Here is a 13,263-nt window from a genome sequence, read left to right as displayed (position 1 = left end):
TCCGTTTTGCAAGATGAAAAGAGCGCTGTGGACGGTGGCGATGGGTGCACAGCAGTGTGAACATGCTTCCCACCACTGAGCTGTACACGTAAAAATGAGTAAGAGAATGCATTTATGTGTATTTTACAATTTATTTTAAAAGGAAAAAAAACCCAGTGTTTATATCAATCTCATTGCAAGAGAAGGTTTGTTGAAAACTCCAAGTGTCAGTTCAAAGGAGATTCATTTCAGGAATACCTACCAGTTTGTAAGTTCTGTGTTTGATGCTAATGGAGGGCAAAGAAAGGTAACGCCTTATGTCAAGAAGTTCACACTTCCCCGGTGAGAGGAACAAAGGAAGAGGAAGGGGAGATGAGCCGACACAGGATAAGGGGTTTAGAAACTAAAATTAAAGGCAGAATCGATTAGGAGCCTTACCGCAGATGTGTGCACAGCGCTCTGCTTTAGAGGAAAAAACCACGTGTCACCACGCCAGACACAGGACTTAAGGGAGGGGCGAAGGGAGGGGGGGAGGCTGGCTGACTGACTGAAGCACGACAGGCCCTGTCTGTTAATTAGCACCTATGGGAAAGGAACCTTTAAAATGGTAGCGTAGGACAGGGATACAGAGAAAGAAAAAAAGTTAGCAGCTATAAATGGAACGTCTTCTAAAACAGTTCTACAGTAAGACAATTACCAAAGTGCAGCAGAATTAAATCTATCCCAGAGCCACCGACAGAAGCCAGGGTCTCCAGAAATGTAGCTTTCTGGCAAAGAATATGCATTTTCAATAACATCCTATTAGTCGTACCATGATTTTCTTCTCCATGGCAGAGTCCGCAGGCCCGGGCAGCTTCTGCACGTGACAGGATGGCTCTAGAGGAAGAGGACCTGGGAGGGCGGAAGCAGCAAGGGGCCGAGGCGAGGCCGTTCCCGCTCTTGGCTTGTGCATCTCAGCCATCCCCAGTATTACACTGGACATGAAAAGAGAGGCATCACTCACTTGAAATGCAGAAATATTTATTTTGGTTTCCTTCACTGTTTTTGGAAATTCTGTTTTGGTTTATAAAACATAGAAATAGCCAACACTTAAAGCAAACATTCAAAACCCCAATGTGACAAATTATTGACTCTTTGTGCAATTAAGAATACACATGAGTTAGGCTCCCAAATAGTGTTATTACAATGACAATTCTTTAGTGCAAACCTGTTGTGCTTGGATAATACACGTATTCTCACAGATCCCAAAACAATTGCTTTAAATGTATAAATGACAACTTAATTCAGTCCTATGTGGCAAAGACTTGCAGTAAAGTCCAATGCCACTGATTTCCCAAATTAACTTTTAAAAAAAAGTCTCTCAAGAAATGAATGCTAGAAAATGAGTTTTCTAGATTTCTACATCCTAGGATTTGGCTTCTCAAAACACATTTCATAGAAATCAGGCAGCATTATAAGAGCATGTTTATTACTGTCCATTTCAGTAAATACCCGAGTCTATCTACTCCCTTAATATTTTTAAAGACATGCCTTGCCTGAGTGTTTATTCTGGGGGAAAAGGCCAGTTAATCACAACATGATCTTTTGCTAGGAAAACCACATTAAAAATCCGTTGGCTGTCACAAACAGAATGAGTGGTTCTGTGAAGATAAAGTGGAGAGTTATTTAGGCATCACAGTTGAGTATGGTGGATCTGGGTAAGTATTTCCTTCTTGTAATGTGTGTCTTCACTGTAGAGTCTAAGGCAGATTTTTAAAATAACCCCTGGGAAGAGATGGAGGGAGGAAATCAGGTCTGGAGAAGAGGGTAGGAGAACATACTGCTCAGTGGGTGCCCAAATCCACTGGCTCGGGCAGCCATTCAGCCGAGACTCAATATCTGCACTGCGCTGAGCTGGGTCTGTCCTTGGCCTCACTGGGGACCTTCTGCTCCAACGGGACACCAGGGAACTGAGGAGAAGGGCTTGAGTTTCTATAACCCTTCATCGGATGGGCTGTCAGGACACATGTGAGGTGGGGAAAGGAAGGTGACAGGGATTACAAAAAAATCTCTGGTCTACTTGTGACATTCTTCAGCAGAGACGGTTCTTGTTTCTAAGGGACAGTTTCCCTCCAGTGCACTGTACTCTTCAGAGCAGCAGACAGCTGCAGAATTTGCAGCAAGTAGTAGGCATCTCAGAAATAGCAAAGTCCTAACTCCTTGGTTAGAAAAGCAGGGAGACGGAGGTTTTCACCTGCCTTTTTAATTGAGGAAGTTGCAAATAACTTAGCACATTTATAGTTTCCCCTTTGCAATTTTTAAGGCTCATTTTGGAAATTGTAGATCACCATAAACATGGTCTGCAGCACGAGGTGACTGTAAGGCAGTGTCTGTTTCCTCTAATATTCCTACGACAAGAGCCTGAACACACACGCCAATCACGGCCGTTGCCTCCCCTAGGCTTGCTGCAGTCAAAGTTACCAACGTGAAGGCCATCAGCAGAAGTCAGCTAAGGAGGTGGGTGGTTTCTTCTGAGTTTCAGCCTTCTATTAAACTTTGATGGTGGAATACAGTTCATCTATCTGGGACCTGAAGTAACTCCGAAGCTCTGGCCTTTTAGCCTTCATTGTTGGGGTCAGAAGGCCATTGTCAATAGAAAATAACTCAGAGTGGAGACTAATGCCTTTGACCTGTAAACAAACAAAGCTATTAACAGAGGAGAGAGGGCAGGGGCAACCTGAGTCTAAGAAATGCTTAAGCCCCAAAGGGGATGAAGACCCTTATGGGGGGTCCCATCCCTCCTATGGCCTCTGGCCAGCTGCACTCCCTCAACACAGGCCAGGGGCCTGATCCCAGGAATGCATCTGTGATTATATTTATACCTGATCTCCAGAAAAAGAGAGTTCCTACCCCTGGTTAAAGAAATCCTCTGCCCACCAAACCACTCCATTACAGTTGACCCTTGAATAACAGAGGGATTAGGGGCACTGACCCCCTGTGCAGTTAAAAATCTGTGTATAACTTTTGTCTCCCCCAAAACTTAACTACTAATAGCCTACTGTTGGTCAGAAGTCTTATTAGTGAGAACATAAACAGTTCATTAACGTTTTGTAGATCATATGTCTTATATACTGTATTCTTATAACAAAGCCAGAGAAAAGAAACTTTTTAAATTGTCACAAATCTCCAAAAGGTTTGCTAACATAATTTATTGAAAAAAGCCCATGTATAAGTGGACCCACACAGTTCAAAGCCATGTGGTTCAAGGGCCAACTGCATTTATTCCTCATGGTCTTCTTCTAGTCATTGCATCTTCTTCTAGAATCTAGTCATACAAAAACCTTCAAGTCAAAAACTTGTTTTATGGGAATTTGATGAAAAGTCTTACCTGTTCAAATGGTTTTAGACCAGCATCCTTCCCAAGTCTCACCATATCTTCTAGGATAGCTTTTTTGACATCCTAATGAGGTTAAGAAAAGAATAGGCTTCCTGTGTTGGAGGTCTGAAGGGACACTTCATGCCAAGCACAGATGCAGACGGCACCACGCGCTCCACGACCTTACCTTGTTTCTGCACAGCTCTTCAAAGGAGCCTTCAAATCCTTTCTTCTGGGCCCAGGAACATAATGTCTCAACATCTGGCACCACAATTGCTATGAGAAATGCCTTTAACACAGACAAGTCAATTACTGTGTGTCTTGATCCAGATGTTCTGAAATAGTGCTTCTTTATCATTGTGCACTACGGCCCCTGGGAGAATCTGACGGAAGTTATAGACTGTGTTTTCACAGCATATTACCAGCCCCAGGAGACCACCAAGGCCAGGTTAAGAATGCCTGGCTCTAAAATAGAGACAGCATCAGGAATTTTACAATAAATGTTTCAAAAGAATCGCTGGAAATCAAAATCGAAAAAACTCTCATTTTTTTTTTTTTTTGCCTTTGGTACATTTAAGAAAAAATAAAACAGGGTCAGATAAGCAAATAAGGTGATAGGTAACAGAAAACTGCTTAAAAAAAAGAAAATGTATACAAATTCATTTTTTCGAAAATCTCCGATACCTCGTCCTTTATAATTTAGTAACAATAAAACTAAAAAAAATCAAAGGCATGGTAAGATTCTAGGTCAAAGAAAAATAGGCACCGTCCCTAAGAAATATAGATGCATTCTCTACTAAAATAGAAAAATACTCTTCTGAAATTATTTTTAAATCTCAAGGTTTATGAAAATATTGACTTTCAGGAAACCGGACCCCCTTCTCTTCCCTGCCATCACCTGTCCAGCATTTTGGCAAATAGATGTTTTGCTACAATACAGACCTTGGTTTTCAACTTAAGTATATGTGGTTTGCAACCATTTGCTCAAAAATGATTTAGGAGGCAAAGTATAAATAAATTGGGTTTATTATTAAGTTAGAAAATTGTTAACTTTCTTATGACCCATATATGAACATTTTCCTGATAATTAAATAAGAAGCATGTTTCGCCCACTCTGTAGTGCCTTTATCCAACCTCCCTGGGTACACTAGACCACTCTATGTAAAATACAAATATGGAAATTAAAGAGAAAAGGCTTTTCTGGATCAGAATGCCAAGCAGCAAGAACCAATAATGTGCCCACATTATGCCAGCACGTCCTACATGAGAGTCAATCCACACACGGCAAACTCCCCTTTGCACTGAAAGCCCCCGGAGCAGCAGCCCAGGGCGCACATACCTGCAAGCTCTCCCCGTGGACAAACACCTGAGCGACAGGTTCACTCCGCAGGTAGATGTTTTCAATCTTCTCGGGTGCTATGTACTCTCCTTGTGCCAGTTTGAATATGTGCTTTTTCCTGTCAATAATCTTCAAGGTACCATTCTGTTTATCAGAGGGCAGGGCTGTGAGGCGCTCCCTGGCTGGTTCCCACCCCACATTAAGCACACACAGCACAGGGCACTTTACACATGACTAGTGTTTTCTCCTAGGAGCACCTCACAGGGGCTGTCACCCATTTTACAGAGAGAGAAATTACTCAAGAGTTTAACCCACCCAAGGCTGCTGAGCCAACAGAAAGAGCAGAGGGATGCCGGGGCCTCAGCCCAGTGGGCAGCACTCTGCAGGCCACCCTCAGCTCAGCAGCTGCCCTTTGTCTCAGGTCCAAAGTAGGTACATCTGCACCTGCTCTCCAACTGAGCCAAGTGCCCCGAGGGCAGAGACACAGGCCCGTCCTCCCCGGCGCTCAGCACGGACAGGGCCCTGGGCATGTCTCCTACAGAGGGCAGGCTCTCGGCTGCCTCTGTCCCTGCGCCAGGGCAGGAGTGGGCGCTGCTCCTGGCCCTGCGTGCGGGTCACTCAACACCACCCAGGAACCGTGGGGATGCCGGAATCTCTGGTCCAGACCCGCCAAATGCCGGTGGCACCCACCTCTGCAGTGAGCCGCCCACCTTTCATCCCTTCCCCACCCCCGGTCATTCTCATGCTTCAGAAAGTCATCTGTTGTGAAGTTCCTAGCATTCTCTCCTTCCACATCAGTTCTCCATTTTCAAAAGGAGCAGACAGGCCCAGAGAGGTTAGGAGATGCATTCATTAGAGCCAGTCACAATTAGAATGCACACTTAATTCCTCTTGAGCCTCAAAAAAGGGAATTAATTTATTTCTAAATAGCTTGGGTACTCTGAAATCTGAATTTATTTGGGAGGGGCATTTTTGAAATAAGTAAAAATTTTGCATCTTAAAGCTGTAAGAATTGAATAACATAACAAAAAAAATTACATTAGCCATTTTACTGCTTGAGATTAAATACAGCAACAACTTAGAAAAAGCAGAGGTTGTTAGCTGTTACCACACCAAGCAAAATTGGTCACACCTATGCATACGGTTCTTGCACTAGCTTCTCACTCCTAAGATGGACTCGAATTTTTCTGTAGTAAATGATCTTTGAGACTAAATTCAAAGGAGGTAGCCTAATCCGTGGAATACTTATCCTAGTCTTAACAAGAGATGACGAACCTAAGAAACACACGTGTTCACAAGTTTCTGCCTGTCACACGTTCGTGACAGTCTACCACAGCATCCCCATACCTTGTTTAACTAAGGCCTCAACAGGAAGGCCCAGCACTGATACGTCAGGTCAAACACAGTCTCTCTGGGGTTTCAACAGGAAGCAGCAACCACTGACAAGAATTGATGTCAAGTGCCCAAACAAGACACATTTGCTTGTCCATTTGCAAAAGTGGACAGCCTACCTAGGTATGCTAAGAGTATAATGCTGCTCCCTGGAGGAAATGAGCATGTGCCCCGTGCCACTCAACGGGGAGAAAGGGAAGGATAGAGGTCAGGACAGCACATGGCACCTGTACAGCAAATGGGACGCTGTCTTCCCTACAGTGCAACAAAGTATTTGTCAACAGAGGAGGTGACCACTTACTGGTAACCATTTTCCAATGTCCCCTGTGTGTAACCAGCCATCTTTATCCAGAACTTCTGCTGTTTTTGCTGGGTCCTTCAAGTAGCCTTTAAATACATTTGACCCTTTCACACACACCTGAGGGAATAAAGGTTGAGAAGAGGGGGTTGTGGGGTGGGAATTGGAGGAAGGTGGTCAACAGGCATGGGCTCCGGTTATAAGGTCGGCAGGGATCGGGGACAGACTGTGCAGCACGGGGACTGTAGCTACCACTCCTGTGGGGGGAACCCGAAAGCTGTTATGAGGTGATCCGAATCACAGCTCTCATCACAAGGAAAACACAGCTTTTCTTTTCTTTTTGTAAGTACATGAGATGATGGATGCTAACTTACTGAACATGGTGGCCATTTCACAGTATGCGTAAGTCAAGTCACCCTGTTGCACACTTGACATTTACACAGTGCTGTATGTCAAGTATGGCCATAAACCTGGGGGGCGGGGAGAGGCTCCAGTAACAGCATGTCCTGGGGCTTCTCCAGAGAAAATTGAGAGTGTGTGTGCGTGTGTGTGTTCCGAGCTTTAGCTAGATGCCCTGAATTCCACGATCCCCAGGGAGCTACTGGAGCCTGGCTGGGATCCGGGGGCACCTCCACTGCCCCCATTTTCCTTCCCTAATGACTGCAGCTGCAGTCAAGGACTAGGGCTAATGCTTGTTCTGAGCTCCAGCTCAAAATGGCTAGAAAGCTCCAAAGGGGGCAAAAGCACTTTGACGTCATTAGGCTTCCCCAGCCGCACCCCCACCCCATTGACCAGCAGCTCCCTGATAGGTTCCTGGGGCAACGAGCAGTGCAGAGCTGGGCTGCTGCCCTGAGCGCACAGGGACTTTGCGCGTCCTTGGTCCCGTGTTCTCTCACATCTGCAAAACAAGGCAGGTGTTTGTGGCCCCCTTCCCACACCTCCTCTCAGAGGTACACACAAATGTACCTTCAAAAAAAGCCTGTTTGATCCGAGATCAAAAATCATATCAAGCTCAGTGGCTCAGTGGCTCTACCTGTCACTGGGCCCTGGAGCTGGCCAGCTGTTAGAGGAAATGGCCAGGAGTGTGAACGGCTGACGGGGTTTCACTCACCTCGCCTTCGCCATTGGCAGCCAGGTAATTCATTTCTTCTACATCAGTAAGTTTTATAAGATTGCAAGGCATTGGGGCACCAACATGGCCTGGGTATGAAATAAAAGAATGGTCATTCTTAAGGGGACTGCTAATATCCTTAGGCCGAATTATTTTTATAACAAACCAGGCTGCTCATGATAAGAACAGCTGGCAAAAACTTCTGGTTTCTGTAAACATAGCCAGTCTCCTCCTGGTAGATCTATAGAGTTTATTCCTAGAATAGAGACAAAAATATTCAAAAGTGCCTTAGGGACCTTTCCCAAGTTTGATGCTCCAAAATATTTTCCAAAGTGTAAATACTTTAGCTGCAGATTTTGAGGGTTTCTACAAATACCTGGTAGAAAACACTCTTTTCTAAAACTGCGCCCTGGCTCCTAGGATCTGATGGCCCGGCTCATTGTCTGCCCCCTCTCCCTCATACAGACTTCTTAATGACCCAGTTCTCTCTAAGATGAGGACATGCAGCTTCGGCAAACCTGGTTCTGACCAATGTGGCCTTGATTTCCTGAAGTACGGATGGGCATGTGTCACGTTCAAGTTTATTAAGACAGGACATGCTTATATTTACAGCTCACTTAACTCTCTTGCCAAAGAGGGTTAGGATCGGGCTGTCTTTTCTTCAAATAAAAATAACACACATTATAGATGTTTCAAGAGCATTACAAATAATTCTTCCTATGTTTTAATAATTTTTGCTTAAAGAGATCACTATTCCATACCTCAAGGTATAAAGAACCCAGGGTTAAATATTAAGCAAACACTATGAGAAAGGTTCACACACTGTTAGTACCAATCCCAGCACAGTTATGCTACTAGAATTTAGACCCTAGATCTGTGTTAGAGGTAGGGCTCACGTTTACCATACCCCGCGTCAGTCAGCAGGGTGCGCTGACCGCAGTGTAAGCTACCAGGGTGGCATGGAGAGAAGCACAGAAGTTTGCAGGCAGACCCTCCTGGCTCTGAGACACAATGCTGTGTAAATTCTTACACATTATTTACCTGCTTCTGAACCACAAGCAACTGTTTCTTCTCAGCGGTAACAGAACTCGCCTCCCAAGGACAGATACACATAACGTACATCCTGAGCAGCTGACACATACTCTCATCCACGACAGGTACTTAATCAATCATGTCTGTGCCCACCCCCACTTTATCCTTTTGGGAAAAAGTACTTGTATATCTTTCTTTCCATAGTCTCAACACCTAGGACAGCAGAGTGTAAATTTAAGTAAAATTAGCAGTAAATAATTAGGCCCCAATTACAGGAAAGCTCTGTTGTGCCAAACATTCTGAGCCCGGCATGAAGGGCATCATAGCTCAGATGTCCCCTTCAGAATATAGGTAAATCTCTCCTGTCACCCAGCTTCACAGCTGGAGACTCAAAATCACACCCCACTGCACCACCAGAGACACTATCTACACGGCTGCTGGATCGAAAGACTGTTCATCCCACGGCCTAGTCTTCTGAGACACGGCACATGTTTACGTTGGCTAGTGAGCCAAGGAATGATTAAGCCAATTCCAATAACTGATTGAATACTGAGATTCCTGGAAGGGGTGCCCTGCCAGTCGTACCTGCCGTCCAGTCTCCAGGCACCGTCAGACAGCAGCCGGCAGTGCACTCGGTCTGTCCGTAGCCTTCATAAAACTGGGTCAGCAAGAGATGGAACATGATTAAGGGAGGGCAGGGACACCCTCACGGGACATGCACCAGTGGTTAAGCTCCTCTGCCTCCTGAGTAATGGCCGATCTTGGTGCAAGCTCCCTTCCAGGGTTTGGTATATTCATTCGCTACATGCTTCACTGTAGCCCCAAACATCCCGCAGCCCAGCCTCACTTCCTGTGGGTGACAGTCATGCTGTGCATCCTGTCCCACCTGTCACCGGGGCTCTGCTGTCTCCCCTGTCCCCTTCAGACAGGGGCTCTGCGTGTTTGCAGATGCTTAATACCCATCACCGTCCCCTCAGGCCTGACTCCAAAGGATGCTTGGTGCCTTACCCCAGAGAGAAGCAATTACAGGGAAGGGGCACAAACGCCTGGTCTCCTGCCTCGGGGAAAAGCTAGCTACACTTTCTCTGCAAGCAACTTGGGAATGACGTGATCTCCCAAACACAAACTGAGACACACTCAGGAGACTAAGGATGACTTCTGGAAAGGAGATTCCTGGGCAGGATCAAGGCTGAGACATGCAGCGGCCGGGGAGGCTGCCTCACCTGACAGCCGAGCGCAGCTCTCAGGAAGGTCAGCACGGTGGCGGACACGGGCGCCGCTCCGGTGATCATCAGCCTGACTTTTCCTCCCAGGCTCGACTGCAAGGCAGGGAGAGGGGAGAGAACGGGGCTCAGGAGGCTGCCGGTCACAGGTTCCTCAGTGATCCCTCTGGGCACCGGTGGCCCTGGTGCCTGGGGCTCACCTCCGCCGGCAGGGCTGGGCGTTCAGGGTGGCCCCTGACTGGAGTCTGGTCTGCCCAGAACTACACCAGGCACTCCCAGCACTGTGGAAAACAAGCCCGCCCCCTTCTACTTGCAGGTATTTTAAGGAAGTAAAACAAGATGGTGGTGGATTTGTGGCAATCACCACAATTTTGGTATTTTTTTGGACATGACAGTATTCCACATTCTTTAGCACTCATGCCTAAAAAATTGCAAGAGTGACATACTTGTCCCAGAAAAACAAAATAAAATGGAGAACTAGAAAGGCTACAATTCCCTGGTTCCTTTTCCACCCTAGATAGCTACAATAGGATTCAGATTTACCTTGGACACTGAGGTTTGCCTAATGGCTTTGTCCTTCTATTTTTAATAATGTGTCAGAATTCATAAAAATGTGTTATTGTTCTCTCTTGAACTGTCACACCTCTCTTTCCAAAAAAGGCCCCCACAGAAACATTGAAGCCCAAATGAGTTAACACGGCAAACAATAATATTCACCTGTATCTTGTGGAAGATCAGTTTATCCCACAGACTGTTGTTTCTGATGATGCCGCTGCGAAGCTCTGCCTCTTTCCTCTTGGAGGCGAAGTCCAACAGCCATCGCTTCAGTTTGGTGTTTGCTTGTCCAAAAATCTAATGAGTCAAGAGATAAGGTTTTATTATCTGTGGTCACACAGAAGGCACCTGGCCGAGCCTGATTCTAGCCTGAGTCCAAGACCCAAGGCCACCCTGTGCTCTGTCGCCTCTCTGCCGTTTGGAACTTACTCGGTCAAACATCCGGTTCAGCAGTCTGGGGACCACAGGAAAGACAGTGGGCTGAAGTGCCTTGAGGTCATCCATAAGCAGCCTGATATCTCCTTGGAAAAATCCTATTTTAGCTCCATGACACAGCATTACACACTAGAGTGGTCAACAGAAACAACCAACATTTGACGGTCACAGAAGGAGTTATCCAACATAACACCCAGACACACTAGGCTTCAGCTTTAGCATTTCAGACAGTTTCCAGCCATCTTAAAGTTCCTAAATGCAGGCAGCTTTTTAAAAAATGTTCTTAAGTTCTCTGGTCATTGTACAACATGGAAATGCTTTCCTCTTGTTCATCCTGAAGAAGAAGAAGCCGGTAAGAAAGCAGCCTATGTGGCTTTTAGTGATCATCACAGGATTCTGCTATTACAGCTCCACGATGGATATCTGTTCCATGAATGACATGATGTCATATAATCCAAATAGTTTGAGTGTCCCAGAAACTTTAGGTATTATCTATTCTCAAAACAAAAAAACTATTTGCCTACAGTTCAAGTCTATTAGAGTCTCATTTCTTTCATCTACATCTAACTAAAATTTTTGAAAGCCACGGAATATGCTTCAGTTGAGACCATAGGACATCTAATACTAGAGTGGAATACCATTCAGTTATGATCTGCTGCATGACTCTTTTCCTGTCTGGTACAAACTGCATTGACAAGCCATTTGCTCTTGGCCATAAGCTTGTCTATCTTGAATTTTAAAAACAAAGATTCAAAAGATGATGTAGCACAAGTACAAACAGTTTCAGGCTTAAAAGCAGAAACCACTACAAAGGTATCCCAGGGTTCACTGTCTAAAAATTAAAGCTCACAAGGGTTTTCGGGCAATGTGGCCTGCCTCCCAGGCATGCTTCTAAAATTAGATACATGCAGTCCATTATCAACTCATTTGACATCACTTATACATCCACAAGATCTCCTGAGGTCGGCAGGAAGCAGGAGTAACAGAAGGAAGATGGAATCCAGTGATCCTTGATCCCTTAGGGGTAAGTAAATCTCCCACGGCAGCAGCCAGTTGAAGGGCCAGCTGTTTATTAATTACCTCTGCTGCCAACACCCAGCACAGTGCCTGGCATAGGCTGGTGCGCAATAAATATTTGTTAAATGAGTGAACAGTACCCACTGTTTTTTCCTATAAATATACAATCCAAAATTGTCCAAAAACGAAAAGAGATGGTTCTTGGCCAACTTGTGCATTAGGAACAGGCACAATAAAAAATAGAGACTTCCACTAGGTTTTTGCAGGATGGTATTCATAAAAATTTTATCTTTACAGTTAATCTTTCTGGAATCAGGTCTATATCTGTATCCTTCAAAAGTCTGAGCTTCTAATGTTAACATGAATGATTCAAAGTTCAAATATCTGGACCCAGAAAAAAAAGAAGTATGTTCTTTTAAATAATTAACACCATTTCTGAGATGGGGCTGGGCAGAGGAATCATCTGTGGGGACGAAGGTCTGCATAACAAACTTACCAGCATCATCTCTTCATACATGTGTGCAAGTGGTAAAAACGAAATGTGTGTGTCACTGGGCCCCAAGGCAAGCATTTTCTGCAAAACACAACAACTTAGCAGAACACAAACAAGCAAGCGGGTGAGCAAGCAAAATAAAACTCATTGCCTACCTCTACAACTCTCTCAAACATATGGGCGAGAGGCAAGAAAGATATCAAGGTATCGTCTGGGGTAGGATTGACTGTATTCTGTAAGCAAAGACACCAGCAAATAGAAAAGCGTTAAGATTTCCAGCAAGCTTTCATGTTACTTGGAGCACATGATACCTTAACACTAAAGAACAAACAGCTTTTGCTTGTGAGCTGCCATTATTTCTCATCAAAGGATGAAATGAAAAGTAATAGTTTGATACTTTAAGTATTTGAATGGAGTGGAAGCCATTTCTGGCGACAAAGAAAATCCACTCAGGATTACAGCCAAAACAGTGAAAATTATGCCCAAATTGGGATGTTAAGGGATCATGTGCTTTAGTCATTCAGTGTTTCAAAGTCACGGTACCCCACGACCCAGCAAGCTCAATTCCACCTTAAGGTAAGAAATACAAAATCTATTCCAACATAAGAAAGGAGATTATTTTGTAGAGGGAAAGGGAGAGAGAAGATAAGATAAATTAGATTTCCCAGCTCCTTTTATTTACAGTATAAATGCATTTGGAATATTTCAGTTTGATGAACATCTTTACCTAGAAGCCCTAACTTCACTCCATGAAAAATGTCTCAATTTGTTTAGCACAAGCTCTGATTTGGAACCAGGGGATTTACTTTCCTATAAAATGCTGATTGTGACAGGTCTGCACTCAGACCAAGTCTGGACATCTGGCTTCCATTGGGCTGTACATAGGGCCAGGCACAGGGACGGTTTGCCTGGAACACCCGTGTTACTAATGTAAAGAATTCTGGCCCAGACAGGGGCAGCCGACAGCAGTGGCTGCCACCCCAGCCAAGCAATGAAGGCATGGCCAGGCTGCCTGGGGGTGGCGTACCCGCTTC

The 13,263-nt window shown here is 45.0% G+C and overlaps 1 protein-coding gene across 7 annotated transcripts in view; it reads right to left on the bottom strand.

The window, feature by feature from the left end:
* Positions 1-982: 982 nt before the first annotated feature.
* The window catches only part of ACSL1 (acyl-CoA synthetase long chain family member 1), a 122,754-nt gene continuing 110,473 nt past the window's right edge, over positions 983-13,263 (bottom strand). For 5 of the 7 annotated variants that reach the window (XM_036996583.2, XM_073219161.1, XM_073219159.1 and 2 more), the window contains exons 11-22: positions 12,385-12,462; positions 12,233-12,310; positions 10,714-10,848; positions 10,447-10,581; positions 9,730-9,825; positions 9,092-9,164; positions 7,475-7,563; positions 6,367-6,483; positions 4,674-4,817; positions 3,522-3,623; positions 3,347-3,418; positions 983-2,648 (exon numbers count right to left, since the gene is read on the bottom strand). In XM_036996583.2, the coding sequence (XP_036852478.2) occupies positions 2,508-2,648; positions 3,347-3,418; positions 3,522-3,623; positions 4,674-4,817; positions 6,367-6,483; positions 7,475-7,563; positions 9,092-9,164; positions 9,730-9,825; positions 10,447-10,581; positions 10,714-10,848; positions 12,233-12,310; positions 12,385-12,462 (1,260 nt within the window). In that variant the 3' untranslated portion in view covers positions 983-2,507. The remainder of the gene's footprint in view (positions 2,649-3,346; positions 3,419-3,521; positions 3,624-4,673; positions 4,818-6,366; positions 6,484-7,474; positions 7,564-9,091; positions 9,165-9,729; positions 9,826-10,446; positions 10,582-10,713; positions 10,849-12,232; positions 12,311-12,384; positions 12,463-13,263) is intronic. The other 2 variants (XM_017645236.3, XM_017645238.3) reach the window with 2 other exon arrangements.

The sequence above is a fragment of the Manis javanica genome, chromosome 12 (genome assembly GCF_040802235.1).
Source record: "Manis javanica isolate MJ-LG chromosome 12, MJ_LKY, whole genome shotgun sequence".
NCBI classification, from domain to species: domain Eukaryota; kingdom Metazoa; phylum Chordata; class Mammalia; order Pholidota; family Manidae; genus Manis; species Manis javanica.
The sequence above is the reverse complement of the archived record's forward strand: the minus strand, read 5'-3'. Positions and strand labels throughout refer to the sequence as shown.